Genomic DNA, 19,458 nt, shown 5'->3' with positions numbered 1-19,458 from the left:
GGAGTTTAATTGAGATGGGGCAAGTGAATTCGTATAATACAGAATTATTTTTTGTGGTTGGTTAAATAGATAAGTGTATTAGACTTAATCACAGTCAACATTTGTGGTCTTTTGTTTCTGATATAACCATATAATAGGCACAAAAACGACTGCTTACCCCCATTTGATCAGTGAAACCCCCAAATTCTAAATTAAATACCCCCAAATACGCACCTAAATGCTTCTACGAGTCTTTCCACCTTCTGAGCTTCTCCTTGAACTTTGATTTGAGCCTGGAACTTCCGCAGAGCATCGTCGAGGTCCATTCCAGAGAAATCCATCTCATCCACCACACAGCTGTAACGCAGAGGGCACAGTCACCTTACAACATTCCCTTGAGACCCAGCAACACTCAGGGAGCATATGGACAATAAGTCATGTCATTGCAAATAATTTATAGCGTATGGGAGTAAAGGTCAAGGTGGCCAAGGCTGCTGTAAGTGCCTTTATTTGCACTCGTATACACAAAATACAGGGGTTGTGTGTTGGTTGCAGCTCAAAATTCCTTTTGTAATGCATACTCACTCTAAAACATCTTTGTTGAACTGTTTTTGTCGATTTCCCAGAAACTCTCCAATCATTTGTCGACTTAGGCCTTTCCGCTCCAGGATAAAGTGAGCAATACCAACTGGAGTGTCAGATACAAACCCCCTTTCTATGAGGTACTGGATCCCTTTCTCTGGCTTCCTGTATAATTAGAATTATTTAAAATATTGTGTTACAGACAGTGCTAGTTGCCTCTGTTTATCAGCTTACTTGTTGAACAGGTTGAGACCGATGCGATACTGTCGTCTCTGAACAACGTCACTGTTAAAAGGCGGCGAGTCCCAGCTGTGGCGGCTCTCTCTCTGATAGGTCTGTTTACCCAGGGGTGGGAGGGGCTCTCGGAGGCTGTCCTGGGATGAGGAGCCAGAGCTGCAGTTGACCGTCTCATTGGAGTTTGTGGTGGAATTTAGCGAGTCATTGTCACCATCTGAGCAACAGGGCTGCTCCAAACCACCAGGGGGCAGCACTGTGGAGGATGAGGAGGACAACGGTGTGGTGGGGGGCTGCTGAGGAGAGGAAGAGGAGGAGGGAGTGTCGGGGTACTGGTGGTGGTGGACGGGGTGGTGGTGATGGTGGTGATGGGCCACTACCTGGTGAGGGATGTGAGTGGGGATAGGCCGGCCTGTGGGTCGTGTCTGGCCCTGGGCAGCAGCTGTAGACGAGGGGCGAGTTCCTGTGCCAGGGGAGTGTTTGAGAGTCCCCTGAGGGGAGCCTGACCCGACCACAGACTCCTGTTCGTAGACCAGCTGTCTGCTCAGAGAGCCGCGGTCGGAGCGGTCACTCATGTCCACGGAGCTGTCACTGGGCGGCTCGATGGTGAGCAGAGGCAGATGGGCTCCCCTCAGCCTGTAGTCACGACACTCTGTACAGGGCGTGCTGCGGCGACTGTTACTGCTCCCTCCCCCTTCTGTGTCCCTGCTGTCCTCTCGTCCCCCCACGCCTGTCCCAGGACCCCAATACTCTGTGTCTGTGCTACTGGGCGCTCGGTCCAGGGACAGAGGGGAGGAGGGCATCCCATCATCCATATACAGTGTGACATCACTGTATGAGGTGGCAGTGCTGTCTCCATGCATGCTCAGTCCTCCCCCTGGACCCCTGGCTCTGTCTCCAAGCCCCCTCTGAGAGGACGGGTTACTGCTGCTGCTCCAGACACACTCTCCAAAGTCCTCACTCAGTCCCCTGCCCTCCCGGCTGCCCTCCTGCGAGTCATTGCGGCCTGTGCGGCAAGTGAGAGCGTCATCAATGGAATCAGCTAGTGACTTTACCTGGACAAAAGACAAGATTCGGGAGTTGGATTCATCGTTCTATTTATCAAAGCATTGCCTGTGTGTGATCAAAAGTGTTGCTGATAACAGGTGGAAAAGAAGCATAAGCACAATTCTTGTACCTGCTTGGAGAAGGAGTCCTCTAGGTGTGTGTAGTCTCCAGGCCGGTCAACGTCTGGAGAGTGAGGGGGGCCGATAGCCACACTATGGGTGAAGTTGGTCTGTGTTTGAGCCTGTTGCTGTGGCTGGCGCTCGTCAAAGGAGTACTGCAGTCTCATATTGGACAGGATGATGCGGCGGGTCATGCGACTCTCGGAAGCTGAGCTTCTGAGGCGCTCGAAATTCTTGTTCATGCGATACTGTCTGAAGGCCGTCTGAATTATGCGCGCGGCTCTCCGACTTACAAATGAGCCTCCGTACTTTCTCTCCAACATTTCCACCTGTAAAAGTCCCATGTTCATAAAACTGTAATGTGAGAAATACAAATGTCATCGTGTACCTTTTTATCTTGCAGATCTGTTGAAAGCTCATAACTGTCTGAGAGAGCTTTGCATCTCTTGTTCTCCTCCTCCTCCTGCTTGCGCAGGGCCAAACTGGCTGGTTGGTGGCGTGTCCGCAGTGCCCAGGCCAAGCTGGCAGAGTTGGAGGCGGACACACATGTGGGGCCCCTGGACCCTGGAACAGTGGTGTCGGGGAAGCGGTCAGAGCCGCGCAAATATGGAGGCTGGCCGAACAAGTTGTCTTTGTGGGCACTGGAGTCTGGACACTGAGAGTCTCCTTCCACACTGCAGAGAGAAACACGTTGTCAGAGCAGTTTATTGTAGCTGAAAACTGCAGGATAGATTATTAGAAACTTACATGTAACGCTTTGAGCGGTGAGGAATTAGCCATTTCTTTGTGGAGGCCATGATTAATGTTTTCATCAAATAAGCTGTATGTTATTTAAACTGCAGCCCAATAATTTATGAGGAACTCACTATCCAAAAGATATAAACACCTGTGATCACTATCTTTGTCTTTACTGAACCCGTAAGAGTTAAAACACAAGGTTGTCCAACATGTATCTGACAGCGACTTGTTAAAACACTTTCACTATTTTGTTCAGCTTGTCACACACAACTGTTGAAGCATTTGAAGAGTTATCTGGCTGATATCAAAACCAGCAACTTCGCTCCGACAGGAATGACCTGGTTGTTATGGAAACGTAAAGTGTAAATCGCACATGTAGCCTCAAGAGCGACTCAAAACACAGCAATTATCACATTCTTTCACATTCACTGTCACTTACGCTTTTACTTTGGAATCGGCTAAGAAGGAAAAAAAGAATACCGGTACATGATAGCAATATTGGGCATACAAATTCCAAAATCTGTCCAGTTTTAGATACAATCCAAAAATAATCCCCTTCAAAGTGTGTGTGGTTGTGAGAGCAGCTAAAGTAACAAACTCCAGCCTACATTTCCTCCTTATACAAGCCGCACCCCTTCACTCAGCAGTGCCCAGCTGACCTCGATAAACCGGCGTGTGGAAATAACATTGTGTTGAACACGTCAACTTCCCAAAGATAAGCCTCTTGAATTACATACACTTCTGTGTAATGCCTAAAAGACTCTCAAGATATCTGAACATTATAATAGTACATTGCTGAGACTGAAAAGTGCTTGTACAATGCAGTTTGTTGACAGGATTTCCTGTGCCTGATTTTTCTCTCCACTTTGGACAGGTCCATTATTCTGCACAAGAGTCACATGGACCGTTTAACAGAGGCACACACGGCAACATTAAAACTCACTTTACATCCACTATCCAAAATATAATGTGGTTTTGTGTTTTCATAGGCCTCCCATTTAGACCAAATCATGTTTTGACACTTGTATTCTTATTAATAGGTTCTATTCTTAAAAGTGCACTTCGCAACATTTCTGGAGGAGGGCCTGCTCTTGTTTTGCCTGGAATGTTCTACAGAATGGCATTAAACTATCTATTTCCATGGAAACAAGCAGGTGCCATTACATCGACATTACATAGAAAGGCATCTATGCTCACAGTAAAAAACATGTTTCAAGGTATTCTTTTGCCAACAAAAGCTAAGTACTGCCCTTTAACTTAATCCATCCATTTTCTTTCCTTTCAGGGTCGCGGGTGACTAGAGCCTACCCCAGTGACTTCGGGCCTTAGGCGGGGTACACCCTGGACAGTGGCCAACTTGTCGCAGGGCCAACATAGAGACATAGACATTACAAGACAGTTCACGCTCACATTCATTCACTAGGGCCAATTTAGAGTCACTAATTTTGCCTGACACATGCATGTCTTTGGACGGTGGGAGGAGCCAGAGAACCCGGAAAGAACCCACTGTAACACGGGGAGAACATGCAGACTCCACCCAGAGAGATCATGTGATGTTAGTCTGGTCCGGGAATCGAACCCACGATCTCCTTCTTGAGAGGCAAGAGCACTAACCGCCTTTGCCACCGTGCATCCTCTTTAACTTAATCGTATAATATATTCATACAGATACATTTGATTTATATTCTAAAATGTATACACAGAACTACAAATGCTTTCCCCTCAGCGTTTCAATAGCTCTAACTATGAACTATGTAAATCAGAAATAACAAGATGAAGTAACATAGACATCACTTGTTGGCCCCATAAAAGCTTTGACAAGACCGTGAGACAAATAGGGGCCAAGAAGACCCCCTGAAACTCGAGCCTCACACGCGTGCAGAGATCAAACCCCATGGGAAGGACTTTTTTTTAGTTTTTACTTTGCAGCATCATTTATCATTCCTCCTCCTCGCCTCCTTAAATAGTGGAGCTGAGCAGAGGGAGGGGGTTGCTTGGTGACGGTTGCTGTTGGTTGCTCGTGGGCGTGAGGCAGTTGTTAGGATGAGTAGTTGCTATGACGATTTATATTGACTGTGATCATCATAGTTGTGGTGGGTGTTGAATATGCTCTACATGTTGTGAATGGTTATTTGCACATTTCTTTTCTTGCTATGAAAACATTTCAAAAGAACCTGCAAATATTGTATACAAAGGTGGACAAAATGGCAACAACTAAACAAAGCCAGTATTTCGATTTTTAACACAATTCTTTTACACTTTAAGAGGTATTTAAGAGGTAATTGAAGACATCAGCTTATTTTTGTTTTACTTTTACAGTTAAATTTAGCTGTCACTGACTGAAAGCATGACAAAGACTGACCAATAGGGTGAGTAAGAAGAAATCATCATCTTTCAGGTTTGGCAGATAAGATCGCCACAAGGTTTGATCACGATTCATGTTATTAGCATTTTCTCACCTCCATTTATGGTTACAAAGGCTCCAAAGAGTCAAATCAATGCTTTATCATATCTGACCAAAATATGTCTTCATCGTTTGTGATATTTTGTGTGGTATAAATTATAAAGTGAGTGTAATAAACTGCTCGTTTTAAGAGGTGGAGCTTAAGTCTATGCAGTGCCACCAGACGCAACATGTCAGTAAGTTAAGATTATGGCAAGGACACAAACACACACATACACAAACCAGGCGTTAATTAATGACCATTCTGAGGTGAAGTTACAAATCTGGCACCTGAGTTAGTGGGTGGAGTATACAAGGTTGTGAGGAATCATTTTGCCCTCTAAATTAATGTGTGGAGCTCTGTTTGGTTTCTTGCAATGGTCAATATCCAGTAAAGGCACAATGGTGAATTATAGATACTGGGTGATGCATGCTCCAAATATTTCTCTTGATTATTCGAAAAAGTGAGAGAAAACTGAGCCATTATTGGACTTTTAATCAAATCAAGATCCGGTCGTTTGAAATCGTCAATGATCGACAGGTACAGCCAATCCTCTGTCAGTAAAAAGCCGCGTGTTTGGAGCCGAGTTCAGACTTTGGACGAAGTAAATTGTGCATTGGGAGCAAAATTGTGCTTTGTCTTTACTGTTGTTGAGTTTTTATTGTTGTCAAATCTACCGAGTCCGAGACAAATTTCTCCCAGGAGACAATTCATTTCAACTCTATTCTATTCTGTTTGTTTTTATAACAATTTCCTTAACATAAACAAGATAAACTTTGAATAAGTGTAACAATAAAAAAAATCTTCCTTGAAAATCCAAAAGCATTTATAACAAAGAATCGGCCCTAAGCCCACAAGTTAATCTTTGATGAATGAGATCATTAAACTTTGATTAATTGCCAAGCCTTTATGAAGTAATAATGGTATAGCTTTATAGTATAGCTTACTTTAACTCTACAAGTAACTAAACATTCTGCACATTTTAAACACACACAAATCCACCAGTGACATAACATGCCTGTTTCCTACAGTTTTTTTCACTTTAGCCTGAGGCAATTGTCGAGCTAGTGAGAACAGTGAGATACAATGATATTCCATGTACAAAACATGTGGCTATTTCACAGCTGGCCTCCATTACTTATGTAAGATAGACTTTGACTGACTGAATATTGCTTCATCAGTGCCAGGGAGGGAGAGCGCTCTCTGGGGGCTGCCTCATAAAGACCAGCCCACTGCCTCAAAACATTTAATTAGCGCTCTAACAGATGGTAAGATTGCAATAAACAGCTAAGTGTGAGCAGAATGGAGGAGATATTGACAAGATGGAGGTATGAATGGGCGCTCTAAAGTGTTGAAAGGCGCCCCCTGGTTTGTGCTCATATAATATTGATGTGGTGGAGAGAGCAGGAGCAGTGGTGGTCTGAAACAGCAGCGGGGCTCCGAAGCCCAACCCACAGCGTAATTACATCGACCTCACAAACTGTCTCTCGACTCGTTTCCTCATGACCATTGACTGACAACAGTTATTAAAAGGGACAAGTCATGTGAGATTTTTTTGTTTCTTTGACACATTCCCATCGGAGAGGTGGGTTACATGAACAAAATGAATGAGGTGAAAAAATGGTTTATTTAGAGTAACCTGATAACGATCTAACAGAAATGTATTAAAATATTTTAACATTTTAAAACACTTTAAATGTACTAGTTGAGGTTTAATTATCAGACAAATGTGAAAGGTCTGAAAAATGAATCACAAAACTGCAGAAATATTACCATATACCCTTTTTGAAAGTTTACAACATCAATTATTTTAATTTAAAAAAAAAAACAGTTCTGTTGGTAGACTTCATATACAAAAAACAATTTTCACATCACAATATTATGAAAATCTTGATAAACTGTCCACCTCTAGCTGTTAATCTATTAGTTGAGGTTTATCAAAAAGTGAAATGACTCTTAACTACCTACAAAAGTGCAGAAATATTGATTTATAACCTTGATTTGTATTATAAGCAAAAAAATATGTAGAAAAACAGAAAAAGATGGTCATATTTTTGTTTTAATCTGTGGCGATTTTAAGCTTCTTGTGGTGGTCAGTCTCCAATGACACAATGGTAACTATACTTAAAAAAAAAAAATAATAATAACAATTTAAAAATAAATAAATATATATATATATATATAAAACAAACCTGATATTCAAAATGATGTCTTCAAAACAACGTTAATCATATTATTGATGATTTAATTTGAGGCCCCTCTCTACATTCTGCAACATTTTGTCTTTCACTTTCAGACACCTAATACATGGAGGAGTCTGACACCGTTTGCTGGCAGCAGTGAGGAGTGAAGCATTTTGAATTTTAAAATGCCAGCACACTCAACAACACAGCAGTTTGATTTTTCATAATCAAGGCAATACAAGCATAGAAATGATCAGTGTGATGAAAGGACACGCAGGAGCACTTTTCATGTCCTTACAGAGGTGAAATCAAGCCTTTTTATACATCAGAACAGAGCTTACTTTGAACTCGCATTTCACAAAAACATATTGAACATGATTAGATTTAGATTTTATTTTGCCAATTCTTCGCCAGTTTGACCATTTTGGTGGTGTTTATACTGTTACTTCCCGGTTGGACATTCCACAACTGTTACCTAGCAACTGCAATGTAAAGTAAATTAAACAATAGCTACATTTTGACCAACAATAATACCTGATAACATTTGCATTTTTTATGCTATGTTGCTCATTGATGACATCACAGAGGGCTTCACCTCCACTTACAGTAATGTTCAGCTTTCATTTTCCATTTTCCACAAACTACAACTTGCCTGGTGTGAAACTATGATACGTATTTACAACAGGGACTAATAATAATTAGAAACGTGTTTTGTGCACTTCAAAGGAGCACTGCATACATCGTATAGAGAAATGTACCGCAACTGCTATTGCTTAGCTAAGAATGTTCCAAAAGGTATTAAATGTATCTATTGCCATGGTAATGCTGCTAGCCTAAGTTAAAGGTCAGATCTGTGGAGAAAACACATTCACTAGTCAAATGTAATTTTCCAAGGTATTTTTGAATTAATTAAGCATCCAAAATGAAACAAATGCAAGATAGATAAGTGTAATGCCATACTGTGGAATATTCCAAGTAAAGCATTACATCTCCATGGAGAAAAGCAGGTGGCGTACCCTCAATCAGTAAAGTTATACCTCACTCCTTTAAAAAAACATCCTTCAAACTCACCTCTATTTAAATGTCACAGGAGATTATCCAACAAATACAAATATTCCTAAACATCAAATTTAGACAAAAATCCTTAGGCGTCCCAGCTAATTAGCGTAAAATATGATTAATTTGCACTTTGATTGGGATCAGCAATTATGCGTCAGGAAAAAATTAGATTCAGTGCACGAACAAAGCTTTCTCTCATTGTTGCACTCTTCCAAAACAGACAATAACATCATTCATGGTTGAGAATGTTTCAACGCCAACTCGGTGGCTATTTCACTGTCCAAAGAGGTGAGACGTGGCTACTACTGCCTCTGACCCGGCAGTTAATCATGTCACCAATGAAAAGAGTTTAAAAAAGGACATTTAGTTGAGATAAAGGTGTGTCTGTGTTTTTGCAAGCTCCATCTAATCTGATCTGTGCTTCTGAGGCAGAGAAATCAGGATGAAGATAGGCCTTAAACACACAGTAGACAAACAACTGTGCACTTTCCGCTTCCAATAAAGCAGTAACACTATTACACTTCAAAACTATTTGTCATCTTTTGTCAGCCAGCGCATAATGGAGACGGTGCAGCAGTTTGGATTGCAGTGTTGCTCTTGCCAAGGGCCAACTTGACATTTAAATCCACAACATTTACAAGAAAACAGCTTTCAATTCTAACAAAAGTATGCAAATGAGAGGAAAACATTTCCTGGTTTATTAAGTAATTATGTTTCTAATTTTGATAGTCTTCTGCCATGTCCTCAGAGGTGATAAGGGTGATCTAAATACTATGAGACCGGTATGAGAGTTGTCATGTGAACGGCATGTACAGGAGGCTACACTGGCAGCATATTTCTATTATCTGATGCTATAAATTACTTTAATTAGGGGAAACATTGTCCATTATCTAGTATTATATAATTCATACATAAACTTTGTAGGACTCATTACTACCAGGATGATGAGTAAATGTACTAACATTACAATTACAACTACTATCTAAAATGCTATTGTTAATAAGACTTCAGCTTATAATTAAAAAAAAAAAACACTTTTACTGTTGCTGTCACTACTGCAACAACCAACATTAATCTATAACTATTGCTCACTGTTTAACAATTACTCACTACCTTATTTACATACGTTTCCATTTTCTGAACGGGTTGAATAGTTTTGGTTTCCTTTTTCAGCAAAAGTGCAGTGAAAATACCCGTCCTCCTCAAGTTCCAACAACATCATGATACCAAGTTTGATCAAAAAGCCACTATTGTCGCCAGCATATCCCAAAAATGTCCCAAATTGAGTTCTTACCATGGTGCTAGCCCCACACGCGGTGAATCCACTCTTTGTGCGAAGCTGTACAGGCCACATTCTTGACAGTCTTTTGACAGCTCCGCACTTGCCTCACCCGGCCTCGCTCCTGCTCTCCTGCCCCCAGAAACATCTCTATGGCAAGCACTCCATTACATAACCACAACAAGCAAGTCAGTAAATTGAAAGCAGATGATTGAGCTTCGTTCATTTATTGAATTTGAAAAAGGGGAAGTGTTCATGACTCAAGAGTGACGTTAACACTGCATGAATGCAAGTCAAAGCAAACATGCAAAGGCCTGTGCACGATTTAGAAGAAACCGGTTAGAAACAAAAGTTATTTGTCACTGATGTCCCTGGCGCTTTTGCATTGAATATTTCCCTGTTACTCACAAACTTCATGAACAACAAGATGGTTTATCCAACAACAGCGTGCAGTGTTGGTTTTAGCACATTATTAGTACAATTATTGGGGTAAAAATAACTGAGTAAGAGTGGAGAAATGATTAAATGAACATCGGCTTGTGAATTTTATTTTTGTGGGTGACTCATGGCATGGGACAAAAAGGAGCTGAGTCCAGGACAGCTCTTTCTTTTGATTATCTTTGCAAAACCAATATATTTTGGTAAAACTGAAGATACATAACTGAAGATACATAACACATAATGATGACTGTCTATAGCACACAAACACAATTGGTGACACAACTTACAATGTTTATCTCTGAGCTCATCATGTTCTGTTTGCAGGAAAACTGTAAGGAACGTGCTGTGCCTTTAGCCGATTATAATTACAGAACATACACAGTACATATGTCGTTAGGGCCTTATTGTCCCAGTCTGAGGAGACATCTGCATAGATAACAAATACAGAGGACATTGGAAGTGACGTGACTCAAGTCTATAAAAAGCTAAACAGTCACAGGCCGACAACAGTGATGCTTTATGACAGCTTGATTTTAAAATAGCAAAGAACTCAGAATGCAAGAAATTAGTGCATCAAATACGTCGTAAAGTAAGTGAGGAGTGAGTAAGGATGTCAAGATGATTCGGTTAATGGATAATAATGTTTACTAAGGTCACAATATAATCACAAGAGATACAAAAAAGGTAAAGTCAAGTCAATCTAATGCTTTTTTTTTATATCACAAAGCTGGTCACAAAGAGGAGTGGTAATGCATGTTACCGTAATAGGCAACTAAAACTAAGGAGTAAGTGACAAAAGAATGGACATGTTCTTTTTGGACAGAGCTTGAAGAATGTTGTGTTTTTTGAACAGGAAGACTTAAGATGTTGCAGCATAAGGACAGTTTTATTTCACAGGTAAATGTTCAAGTCAACAGGGGGTCCGTGACGCCCCCGGCTCAGCGCGAGGAGGGGCTACTGCAGCCAGACGCAGGGCAACAGAACTGATGGACGCCCTCCTCCTCCTCAGCCTCATCTCTGAAAGCAGCACGGGACAAGACAGAGAGAAGAGAGAGGCCAGTGTAATACAACACATGAAAAGCACACACAATAAAGATTAAGCGTAGAGCAGAGGTGGACGATATTGACAGAAGTGGATTCATTCTCCTGATAACAATAATCAGATCATAGTTTTGCGATGGAAACGTCTTTGAAGGTCAAGTAGAGCAGAAACAGTTGAACTGATCACACTCCATTTGAAAGGAAAAGGCTTGATACTCGATAGTCGAGGCTGGTTTTTGTTAACTCAGAGATGATCAAAAACACTTCTTTTCATGCAATATGTCATTTCAAACTAGAAATAAGAACCACTTTTTTAAATTGGTAAAATCAAAACCAAGTGTTTCCATCTATGCTATAAAAAATATGAGAAAGCGGAACTGCTGTTATTCGTATTTAATATAACTACTTAATTTAATGTTAAGTTGCATTTAATAGCTGTGTTTACGAAGGAACAGATGGAACTGTAATTATTTAGTTTTTTTAGGAGGTAGATAGTAAAAGTTTTACACTTTCTGCTCCTTTTCAATAACACAAGTTAACGTAAACATTTTTTAATTAAATGCTATCTTTATATTCTTAAAAAATGTACTGAAGATGATAATAATAATGAAATCAAATGAATGAATATCACAACGTGGTCTCTAGATCTGATAAAGATCAAGACCATTCTAAAACTATTCCGTAAAGGTCCAACTTTGTCCTATTTATGTGAGTTTTTTCAATGTCGATAAAGAGTATTTCAGTATTGATTAGTGTCAGGTAGAGATGTCAATATTATTCACAACAACAAAATTGTGAGAATCGAAGGCAGCAACAATGAGCAATTTCAGTTCAATACAAAAAGTCAAACTACGTATTAAGTCATTTTTTTTATGTTACAATATCATTACTTTTTCATTAAGAAAGTTTGATTAAATAAAACCAGAAAAGCAAATTACTGATTTCACAGTCGTTTGGTCATAGTGACAAAAACTGATTCTCACAATTATCGTAACACTAACATTTGATATCGTGACATCCCAAATATTAAGCACTATTGAGTTATTTGACAACCCTACACATCAGTGCAAAAATATCACAATTTTACCCTTTGTTGGACGATTTTCCCTCAAGTTTCTGTTCTCTTTATTTACTTGACTTTTTTCTTAAACAATAAACTAAATATTCACATTCATCATACCTTCAAAACATAAATTCCGATATTATCTTGTAGACATTGACAATAAAACGCACACCTCTACTGTAGAAAAGTAGTGTACACGTGAATGTCGTATCAGGGCAATGCCATTAGGGGGCAATGTTGAGGCGTCATGCTCTGATGAGGGTACAGATGAGGAGGGGTGAGAATCAGCAGGTTCCTGTGACTCAGTGCCTCTCAGTCCCTCAGCTTATTGAGAACGACTGCTCCGTCTCGCTGTGTGAGTGAGGTGCCTAACTCCATCTATTTGTCACGTCTGCAAGTGTTGAAAGACAGATGAACAAGCACTCAGCGAGCGGCAGCCAGGAAATGCCACAAACGAAATAATGACATACATTAAAGATGCACATCCTGAGAAACTTATTTCATTTTTGTGTTGATAAACACCACTCTTACAGAAAGTTAACAACCTCAAAAACTGCCTTTTGGAGCCAGGAGACGTTGTTTATGACAGTAAATGCTAGTTTTCTACGTGGGTGTACTTTTATTGTGAGATAGCACGATTACAAATACCAACATTACTGGAGTAGATTTTTTTGCACTTGTACATTTAAAATTATTGTCATAGAAGTCTTCTTTCCTACACTTACAAACACATTTAACGGTATAACTGTATCGCCTGCTCTGATTGCCCAGAGGTCAAAGAATATGCAGTGGATTACGGTTTAATTCAACTCAATTCAAATTAAACAGTTTAACCGGTTATACATTATGTTTTTTTATTTTTCAGGTGTATTTTTAAATGTTATATATGTACAATTTTGGTAGCAGTACTTTCAGCTGGTTGTTTTGGTATGTGGTCAAGCGAGATATATTTTATTGTACTTTTTAAGGATATTTGTGCAGCGTCTCCAGATCTGAACCAGGATCTCTTTTTTTTTTTACCTAGATCATATTTTTTCTCTTCACTTTCATAATAAATCTGATTTGTAGCTGATCTTTTGCACTGAAATGCTACAGGTGCCTCAATTTTCACGGGAAAATACAGGAATAAAACACAATTGAACATCAGCATTCATGCTAGACATCAACGGTGAAGCTTGAAAGCAGAAATAAAGTTAGGTTTGATTTTTTTTTTTTTGCAATGTGATCCTGCCTCCAAGAGAAAATATTAAAAGAAACTGAGCACCAAGACCTGCAGCGCGAACGTATCCAAACAAATTACCAAATTGGAGGATTAGCCAATATCATGCAAGTATTTATTCACTTTTGACTGGTTATTGAGGCAAAAGTGTGGTGGGTTCTGGCAGAATGACCGAGGGACAGTTTTGGGTGTGTTTCTGGGGGTCTACTCAAATGCTCTACACTTACGCTGCCCTTACCTGTCCTCCTGTAGGTGGGTGTGGTCAGAGGGGCAGCAGTACTGATGGAGACTGGCAAAGCTGTGCACAGTCTGACTGGAGGGCAACACAGAGGCACGGCCCGAGGATGAGGAGGGTGTGGAGGGGGCAGAGAGGGGCTGCCCCGAAAGTGACTGCGGCTGGACACTGACAAGAAGCAAGCAAAGCACACAGAAGACGACACATAAAGACATGGACATCCAGGACAGAGAGAGACAGGTGAGAGACAGGTGAGAGACAGGTGAGAGACAGGTGAAACACAAAAAAGGAGAGGAAGGACAAAAATGAAGAGTTATTTCAGAATGGCAATTCAGACAGCAGCAATGAGAGCAGCACACACACATCGATTGGCCAAAACATTATGACCACTGACAGGTGATGTTAATAACAGATTACACTGCGCTGAGCAATGTGCCGAATCTTATTGAGGTATAGTTATCTTGAATTGGCATCATCAATCCTATGTTCAGGCTTTTTAAAATAAATCAATATTGAAATACATTTTATTTGCTTTTAATTAAACTAAATAATTATTACATATTTTTTTTAGATGTATATTACGTTAAATAAGTTTACATGTCCTTAGTTCATTCCTCTTACCCCCAACAAGATAATAAATTGTTGTTTTCAAAATATGCTAAATATTTGCCATTGACATCCCACTGGACACCAGACTGCAGGGAAGAAGGCCATCACTAAAAAATGTATGACACAAACAGAGCTATCAAAAACAGGACCGACCTAGTAATAGACATTAGAATTTTTTTTTAAATGACATTGATTTATTAGATGGACAAACTTTGGACAAAATGGTACATGTTGGGCCGTATGTGCAGCAGTTCTGCTATGTTGCATTGTTTTCATTTATTTCCTTTGCCCTCGTTGTGCATAAGGAAAACAAAATATGCAAAATATAATATAAGAGTATTTCTGTCACTTTAGAAACAAAAAGCAAAAAAAAATAATTTAGTTAATGATTGATTTATAATGAGAGAATAAACAAGACATAACCATATTTTTCCTCATTGCACTTCCCTATTCTCAGTTACATGGGAAAGACAGTACAGAGGCCAGCGTCAACTACCAAACAATCACTTCCCAGTCACATTCACAATGACATATTTATGAAGCCAATGTGGAAGAAGTGACAAAACCATACAGCTTTTTTATTGATACTTTGCCATGGGATCACGCTGGGGGTGAGCTGCATGTAATAATTTGGTGGAATTTGAAAAGTCTTCAAATTAAAACTCGCGTGACATGCAAACTCATCACAAAGAGGTGTTATAGAGTCAGGGAATCAAACCCGAGCCCGGTCTTAACACCTGAACCACAGTGCCGCCCACGAGATTACACGTATTAAGCAGCAATGATAATGTGCAGCAAAACTCTAATATCACAGTGTAGTAAAACGTTGTTAAAAGGTGCTTGAAAATGCAGAGCACTTTGAGAGATAATACTGTAAGACATCACGCATAATATGGGATCACAGTGTTCTGAAAAGGCCTAATACCTATGCAGTATTTGAGCTGTACCATGAGCCCCATGTGAGCGAGCTGAGCAGTGAGCAGCGCGGATTAGCATGTGAATGGCCAGCTGCGTCAAGGACATGAAGTATCTGTCACTTTTACCAAGGAAACGCTCACACCAAACGAAAATAACATAAGAAAGAGTGTGAAAGATTTGTGAGAGGCGGCAACACAGGCCTTCCCACTGGTTTTAGTGTCCGGCCAACATGATCAGGCTTAATAATGAAGGGACGGAAGACACGACACAAGTTCTTTCTAGAGGGGGGTTTGTCACCTGCTTGTGTGTTCATAGAAATGTCATTACATCGCCTGGAATGTCGCACAGAATGTCATTAAACTTTTCTATCTTGCATTTAGGATGGGAAAAGATTTCGTGTCACAAGCTCTTGCAAGATAATATTGCCTCAAGATTGTGCACACATGAGGAAAATGATGTTGAGGGACTTATTTTCCCACGTGTTTACATTTGGCTTGGACCAAAAAAGGACCAAAGTGCTGGAGTTACTAAAAGCAGTGCTGGAAAAATATCAAATAAAACAAATAAAGAGAGAAGAGGCAAAAATTGTGAACTGTATAAAACGTAATTTATATAATCAATCAACAGTACGTCTTCTAATCTTACAACCCTGAAATTACTGGGGGGTTTTGGTTGTTGTTGTTTTTTTTGCATTATCTCAATAACAATATTCAATTGGAATGTGATAAACTGTGACTGTAAATGACTTGAAGTCCAAGTATCACACGAAACTTGAATGGACAATATAAATTACAACAAAAGTGAAGAAATATAACTTTGAAGTTTCAGTTAGTTTTATCTTAATCAGCTCTTTTTGTTGTCATTTTTAATAGTTTTAATTAACGTCTTCCACCTGTACTTGCATTTACTGAATTGGTATTTTCTGGTATATCGTCTCCATGGAGATAGGTAAATGAATGCCGTATACTTTAGAACATTCAAAACAATGCAATAATATCTCCATGGACCCTTCACCAGAAAAGTGACATAGTGCACCTTTAAGCATGCACAGTAGGTTATCGCGATGCCCATGTGGGTCAATGAATTATGGGTCAAATGCTGGAGACATTCATTCCCTCATGTCTACCATATGCCTACAAAAAACCTGTTATCCAAAGGCATAACAAAAACACTTTTTGCATTAAATCATCAACAAGACAACAATATCCAACCCATAACAGGCACAACAGAACTAAACCAAATATCTATCAAGTTGTGAATGCAAGTCCTGCTTTTTTTTCTTTTACTGACCCCTTAAATCAACTTTGTCATGATAATCTTTCACTCATCCTGAAATGAACGCAATGTCTAGGGCAGTGGACAGATAACACAAGGTATTTACTTAAGTAAACAGAAAGAATAGAGCTAGAGGCAGATATATAAGATAAACAATTAGAAAGAATTACAAATAGATTCTTGTATCTGATCAGTGTTTGTTCTCATAACTTGATCTGTTTCGACTGCCTGTTTTGCCCCGTCGCCTTTATTTAAGTCTAATATGGGCACGTTTTCAGATTTCTATAGCCTTTTTATGCAGCAGTGGTGTTTATTTTAATCTGTGCCAATCCATGTGGTCTGAGTTAGCAGACCTGTGTTGATCTGGTTCTGCTTTGCAAGTCAAAACTTGTTGAGTTATGCTTTCTTTAAAACATTTTCTAAGATGTATCTATTCAGAAAGGTTTTTGACATCCAGCTATAGTATTTTTTTTAAGGGAGTGTCTGCAGTGCCGCGGTGCGCAGCCGAAACTGTTATTTTTGTGCCGCCCGCCCGCCGCGGCTCCTGAAACTGCGCCGCTATTTGACCTCGTTTTAGCGGAGTTTTAGACCGCGCCGGGTTAAGGTTAGGGTTAAGGTTAGGGTTAGGGTTAAGGTTAGGGTTAGCCATGAGGCAATAAAGGGAAATGCCGCGGTCCCTGAAACTGCGCGGCAATTTGACCGCGCCGCCGCTCTCCAGCCACGCCCTTTTTTTTAAATATATTTGTGTTTTTCTACAGTTTTTATTGCCCTATGAGCCTTGTGAACCTTCTGGATGTTGTAAAAGCGTTATACAAATACATTCTGATTGCTGGATTGTATGACAACAAACAAGCGCTGGTCTGCAAGAAGAATCAACATACCGGTATTTAGAGTTTAAAAAAGACCAAATTAATCTCTCTGAACAATCAAGAAAACATGTTGCAATTGGAGTAATTGGGTTTAACTGTAAAATCCTGTCGATAAGGCATTTCCTGGACGACTGGAGAGTTAAGATCACAGTGTTTGAAGATATAATCATAGGAAGAGCGCACGTTTGCTGAGGGCACATGATGAAAAGTTCCAATTAAAAGAGAATGAGCTGTCAGCAGCTGCTTTACCATAGTGTGAAACAGGGCTCCCTATTCAGGCCTATTTATAACAATTGCACTGACGTGGTACGGCACGCTTGTAATTAGATACATTTCAGCACAGCTTTACACACGGAGCCGAGAAGTTGTGAGGTCGAAAAATGCTGATCCTTTGAAAAGGAAATGGATGAAGATGACTTATTTCTACTTTTATTTAATGCTTCATAAAAAAAATAGAGTACAATAATTCCACTCATGGTCTTCCCAATGATGAGATACGATGAGATTTTTCAGTTAGATATTGTGTCTTTTTTTCTCTCTCAAATTTCAAAGAACATGAAAAACATGACCAGAGAGAGAATAGACACAAATTAAAATCAGTAGACATCCAACAAAAATATAGAAATTAAGGCACATTTTGCCAACAAATGGATCAATTTTCAAATTAAGTCTGAATGTGACTTTTTTCAACTCTTCGTTTGTCCTGTTTGATGTTAGTCCAGTCCTTGGTTGTCGGTGCTTTTTTCAACTGTTTATTGTGTCCATGGCAGGAGTACTGAGGCCCAAGTACATAGTTCTGGAATCAGGTGGGATGGTGATGTCATAAACTGTCTGTAAAACTTTATTGATCACAGTCCAATACCTCCGAGCATCAGGACAGTCACAAAACACAAGATAGTGGTTTGCCTCCTGCTGCTACATTTTCTCCCAGTCTGCATTTCCTTGTGAATAATGAGCACTTTGACATGGTGTAATGAAAAATCGTGTCACATTTTTCCATCAGAATTTAGACATTATTCCCCTTCAGACACATTCTCATTAATAAGCCTTGATATACATTTCCGTCAGAGGGTTATAACGGCACACATAATCTCACACACTTTAATGGTACACTAGATAATTATCCATCTTGCATTCATACAACCACAGTTTTTTTTTAATTGCTTGAGAAACATACTTTCTTGCTTTTGAGCATGGATATAACATTCCAGGCAAAGCAACAACATCTCCGTGGAGACAGGCAGGCTGCCAGAAGAATTGTTTGACGAATGGGTCGAATGCAGAGAATGAATGAGGTATTAAAACAAAGGAACACTCATATGTTGTTGTTGTTGTTGTTGTTGTTGTTGTTGTTGTTGTAACCTCTAAATAAGTTCCACTTTTTAACACTGGAGGGCATATTTTTTGTTCCAATGGCGACTGTTCTAACTTCTTTTGAAGAAAACATCTTATTCTGAATTGCTGAGACCGGCCTTATGATTAAAAGCAGATAAGGCAAGTTTATTTGTAGAGCACAATTTGTACACAAGGCAATTCAATGTGCTTCACACAACAGGAAAAAAAGGCATTAAAATCACAAAAATAGTTTAGAAATAGAATCCTTTCAGTCGCAGAGCCTGACTCTTAGTCCTGACTCTGGCACCAGCAGGAGGCTGGTCCATGTTTAGTCCTGACTCTGGCACCAGCAGGAGGCTGGTCCATGTTTAGTCCTGACTCTGGCACCAGCAGGAGGCTGGTCCATGTTTAGTCCTGACTCTGGCACCAGCAGGAGGCTGGTCCATGTTTAGTCCTGACTCTGGCACCAGCAGGAGGCTGGTCCATGTTTAGTCCTGACTCTGGCACCAGCAGGAGGCTGGTCCATGTTTAGTCCTGACTCTGGGACCAGCAGGAGGCTGGTCCATGTTTAGTCCTGACTCTGGCACCAGCAGGAGGCTGGTCCATGTTTAGTTCTGACTCTGGGACCAGCAGGAGGCTGGTCCATGTTTAGTCCTGACTCTGGCACCAGCAGGAGGCTGGTCCATGTTTAGTCCTGACTCTGGGACCAGCAGGAGGCTGGTCCATGTTTAGTCCTGACTCTGGCACCAGCAGGAGGCTGGTCCATGTTTAGTCCTGACTCTGGCACCA

The 19,458-nt window shown here is 40.2% G+C and overlaps 1 protein-coding gene across 9 annotated transcripts in view; it reads right to left on the bottom strand.

Annotated features, from left to right (window-relative positions):
• iqsec2b (IQ motif and Sec7 domain ArfGEF 2b) overlaps positions 1-19,458 on the bottom strand; it is a 43,725-nt gene that overhangs the window by 6,877 nt on the left and 17,390 nt on the right. For 6 of the 9 annotated variants that reach the window (XM_072449028.1, XM_072449019.1, XM_072449023.1 and 3 more), the window contains exons 2-6: positions 2,350-2,635; positions 1,973-2,290; positions 796-1,850; positions 565-726; positions 214-336 (exon numbers count right to left, since the gene is read on the bottom strand). In XM_072449028.1, the coding sequence (XP_072305129.1) occupies positions 214-336; positions 565-726; positions 796-1,850; positions 1,973-2,290; positions 2,350-2,635 (1,944 nt within the window). Of the gene's footprint in view, positions 1-213; positions 337-564; positions 727-795; positions 1,851-1,972; positions 2,291-2,349; positions 2,636-2,708; positions 2,861-9,679; positions 9,812-19,458 lie in introns of those variants that run through there. The other 3 variants (XM_072449024.1, XM_072449027.1, XM_072449025.1) reach the window with 3 other exon arrangements.

The sequence above is a fragment of the Eucyclogobius newberryi genome, unplaced genomic scaffold, assembly GCF_026437365.1.
Source record: "Eucyclogobius newberryi isolate DKJ021-1_F unplaced genomic scaffold, fEucNew1.0.hap1 SCAF_17, whole genome shotgun sequence".
Lineage (NCBI taxonomy): Eukaryota > Metazoa > Chordata > Actinopteri > Gobiiformes > Gobiidae > Eucyclogobius > Eucyclogobius newberryi.
This window is presented reverse-complemented; position numbering and strand designations above follow the sequence as displayed.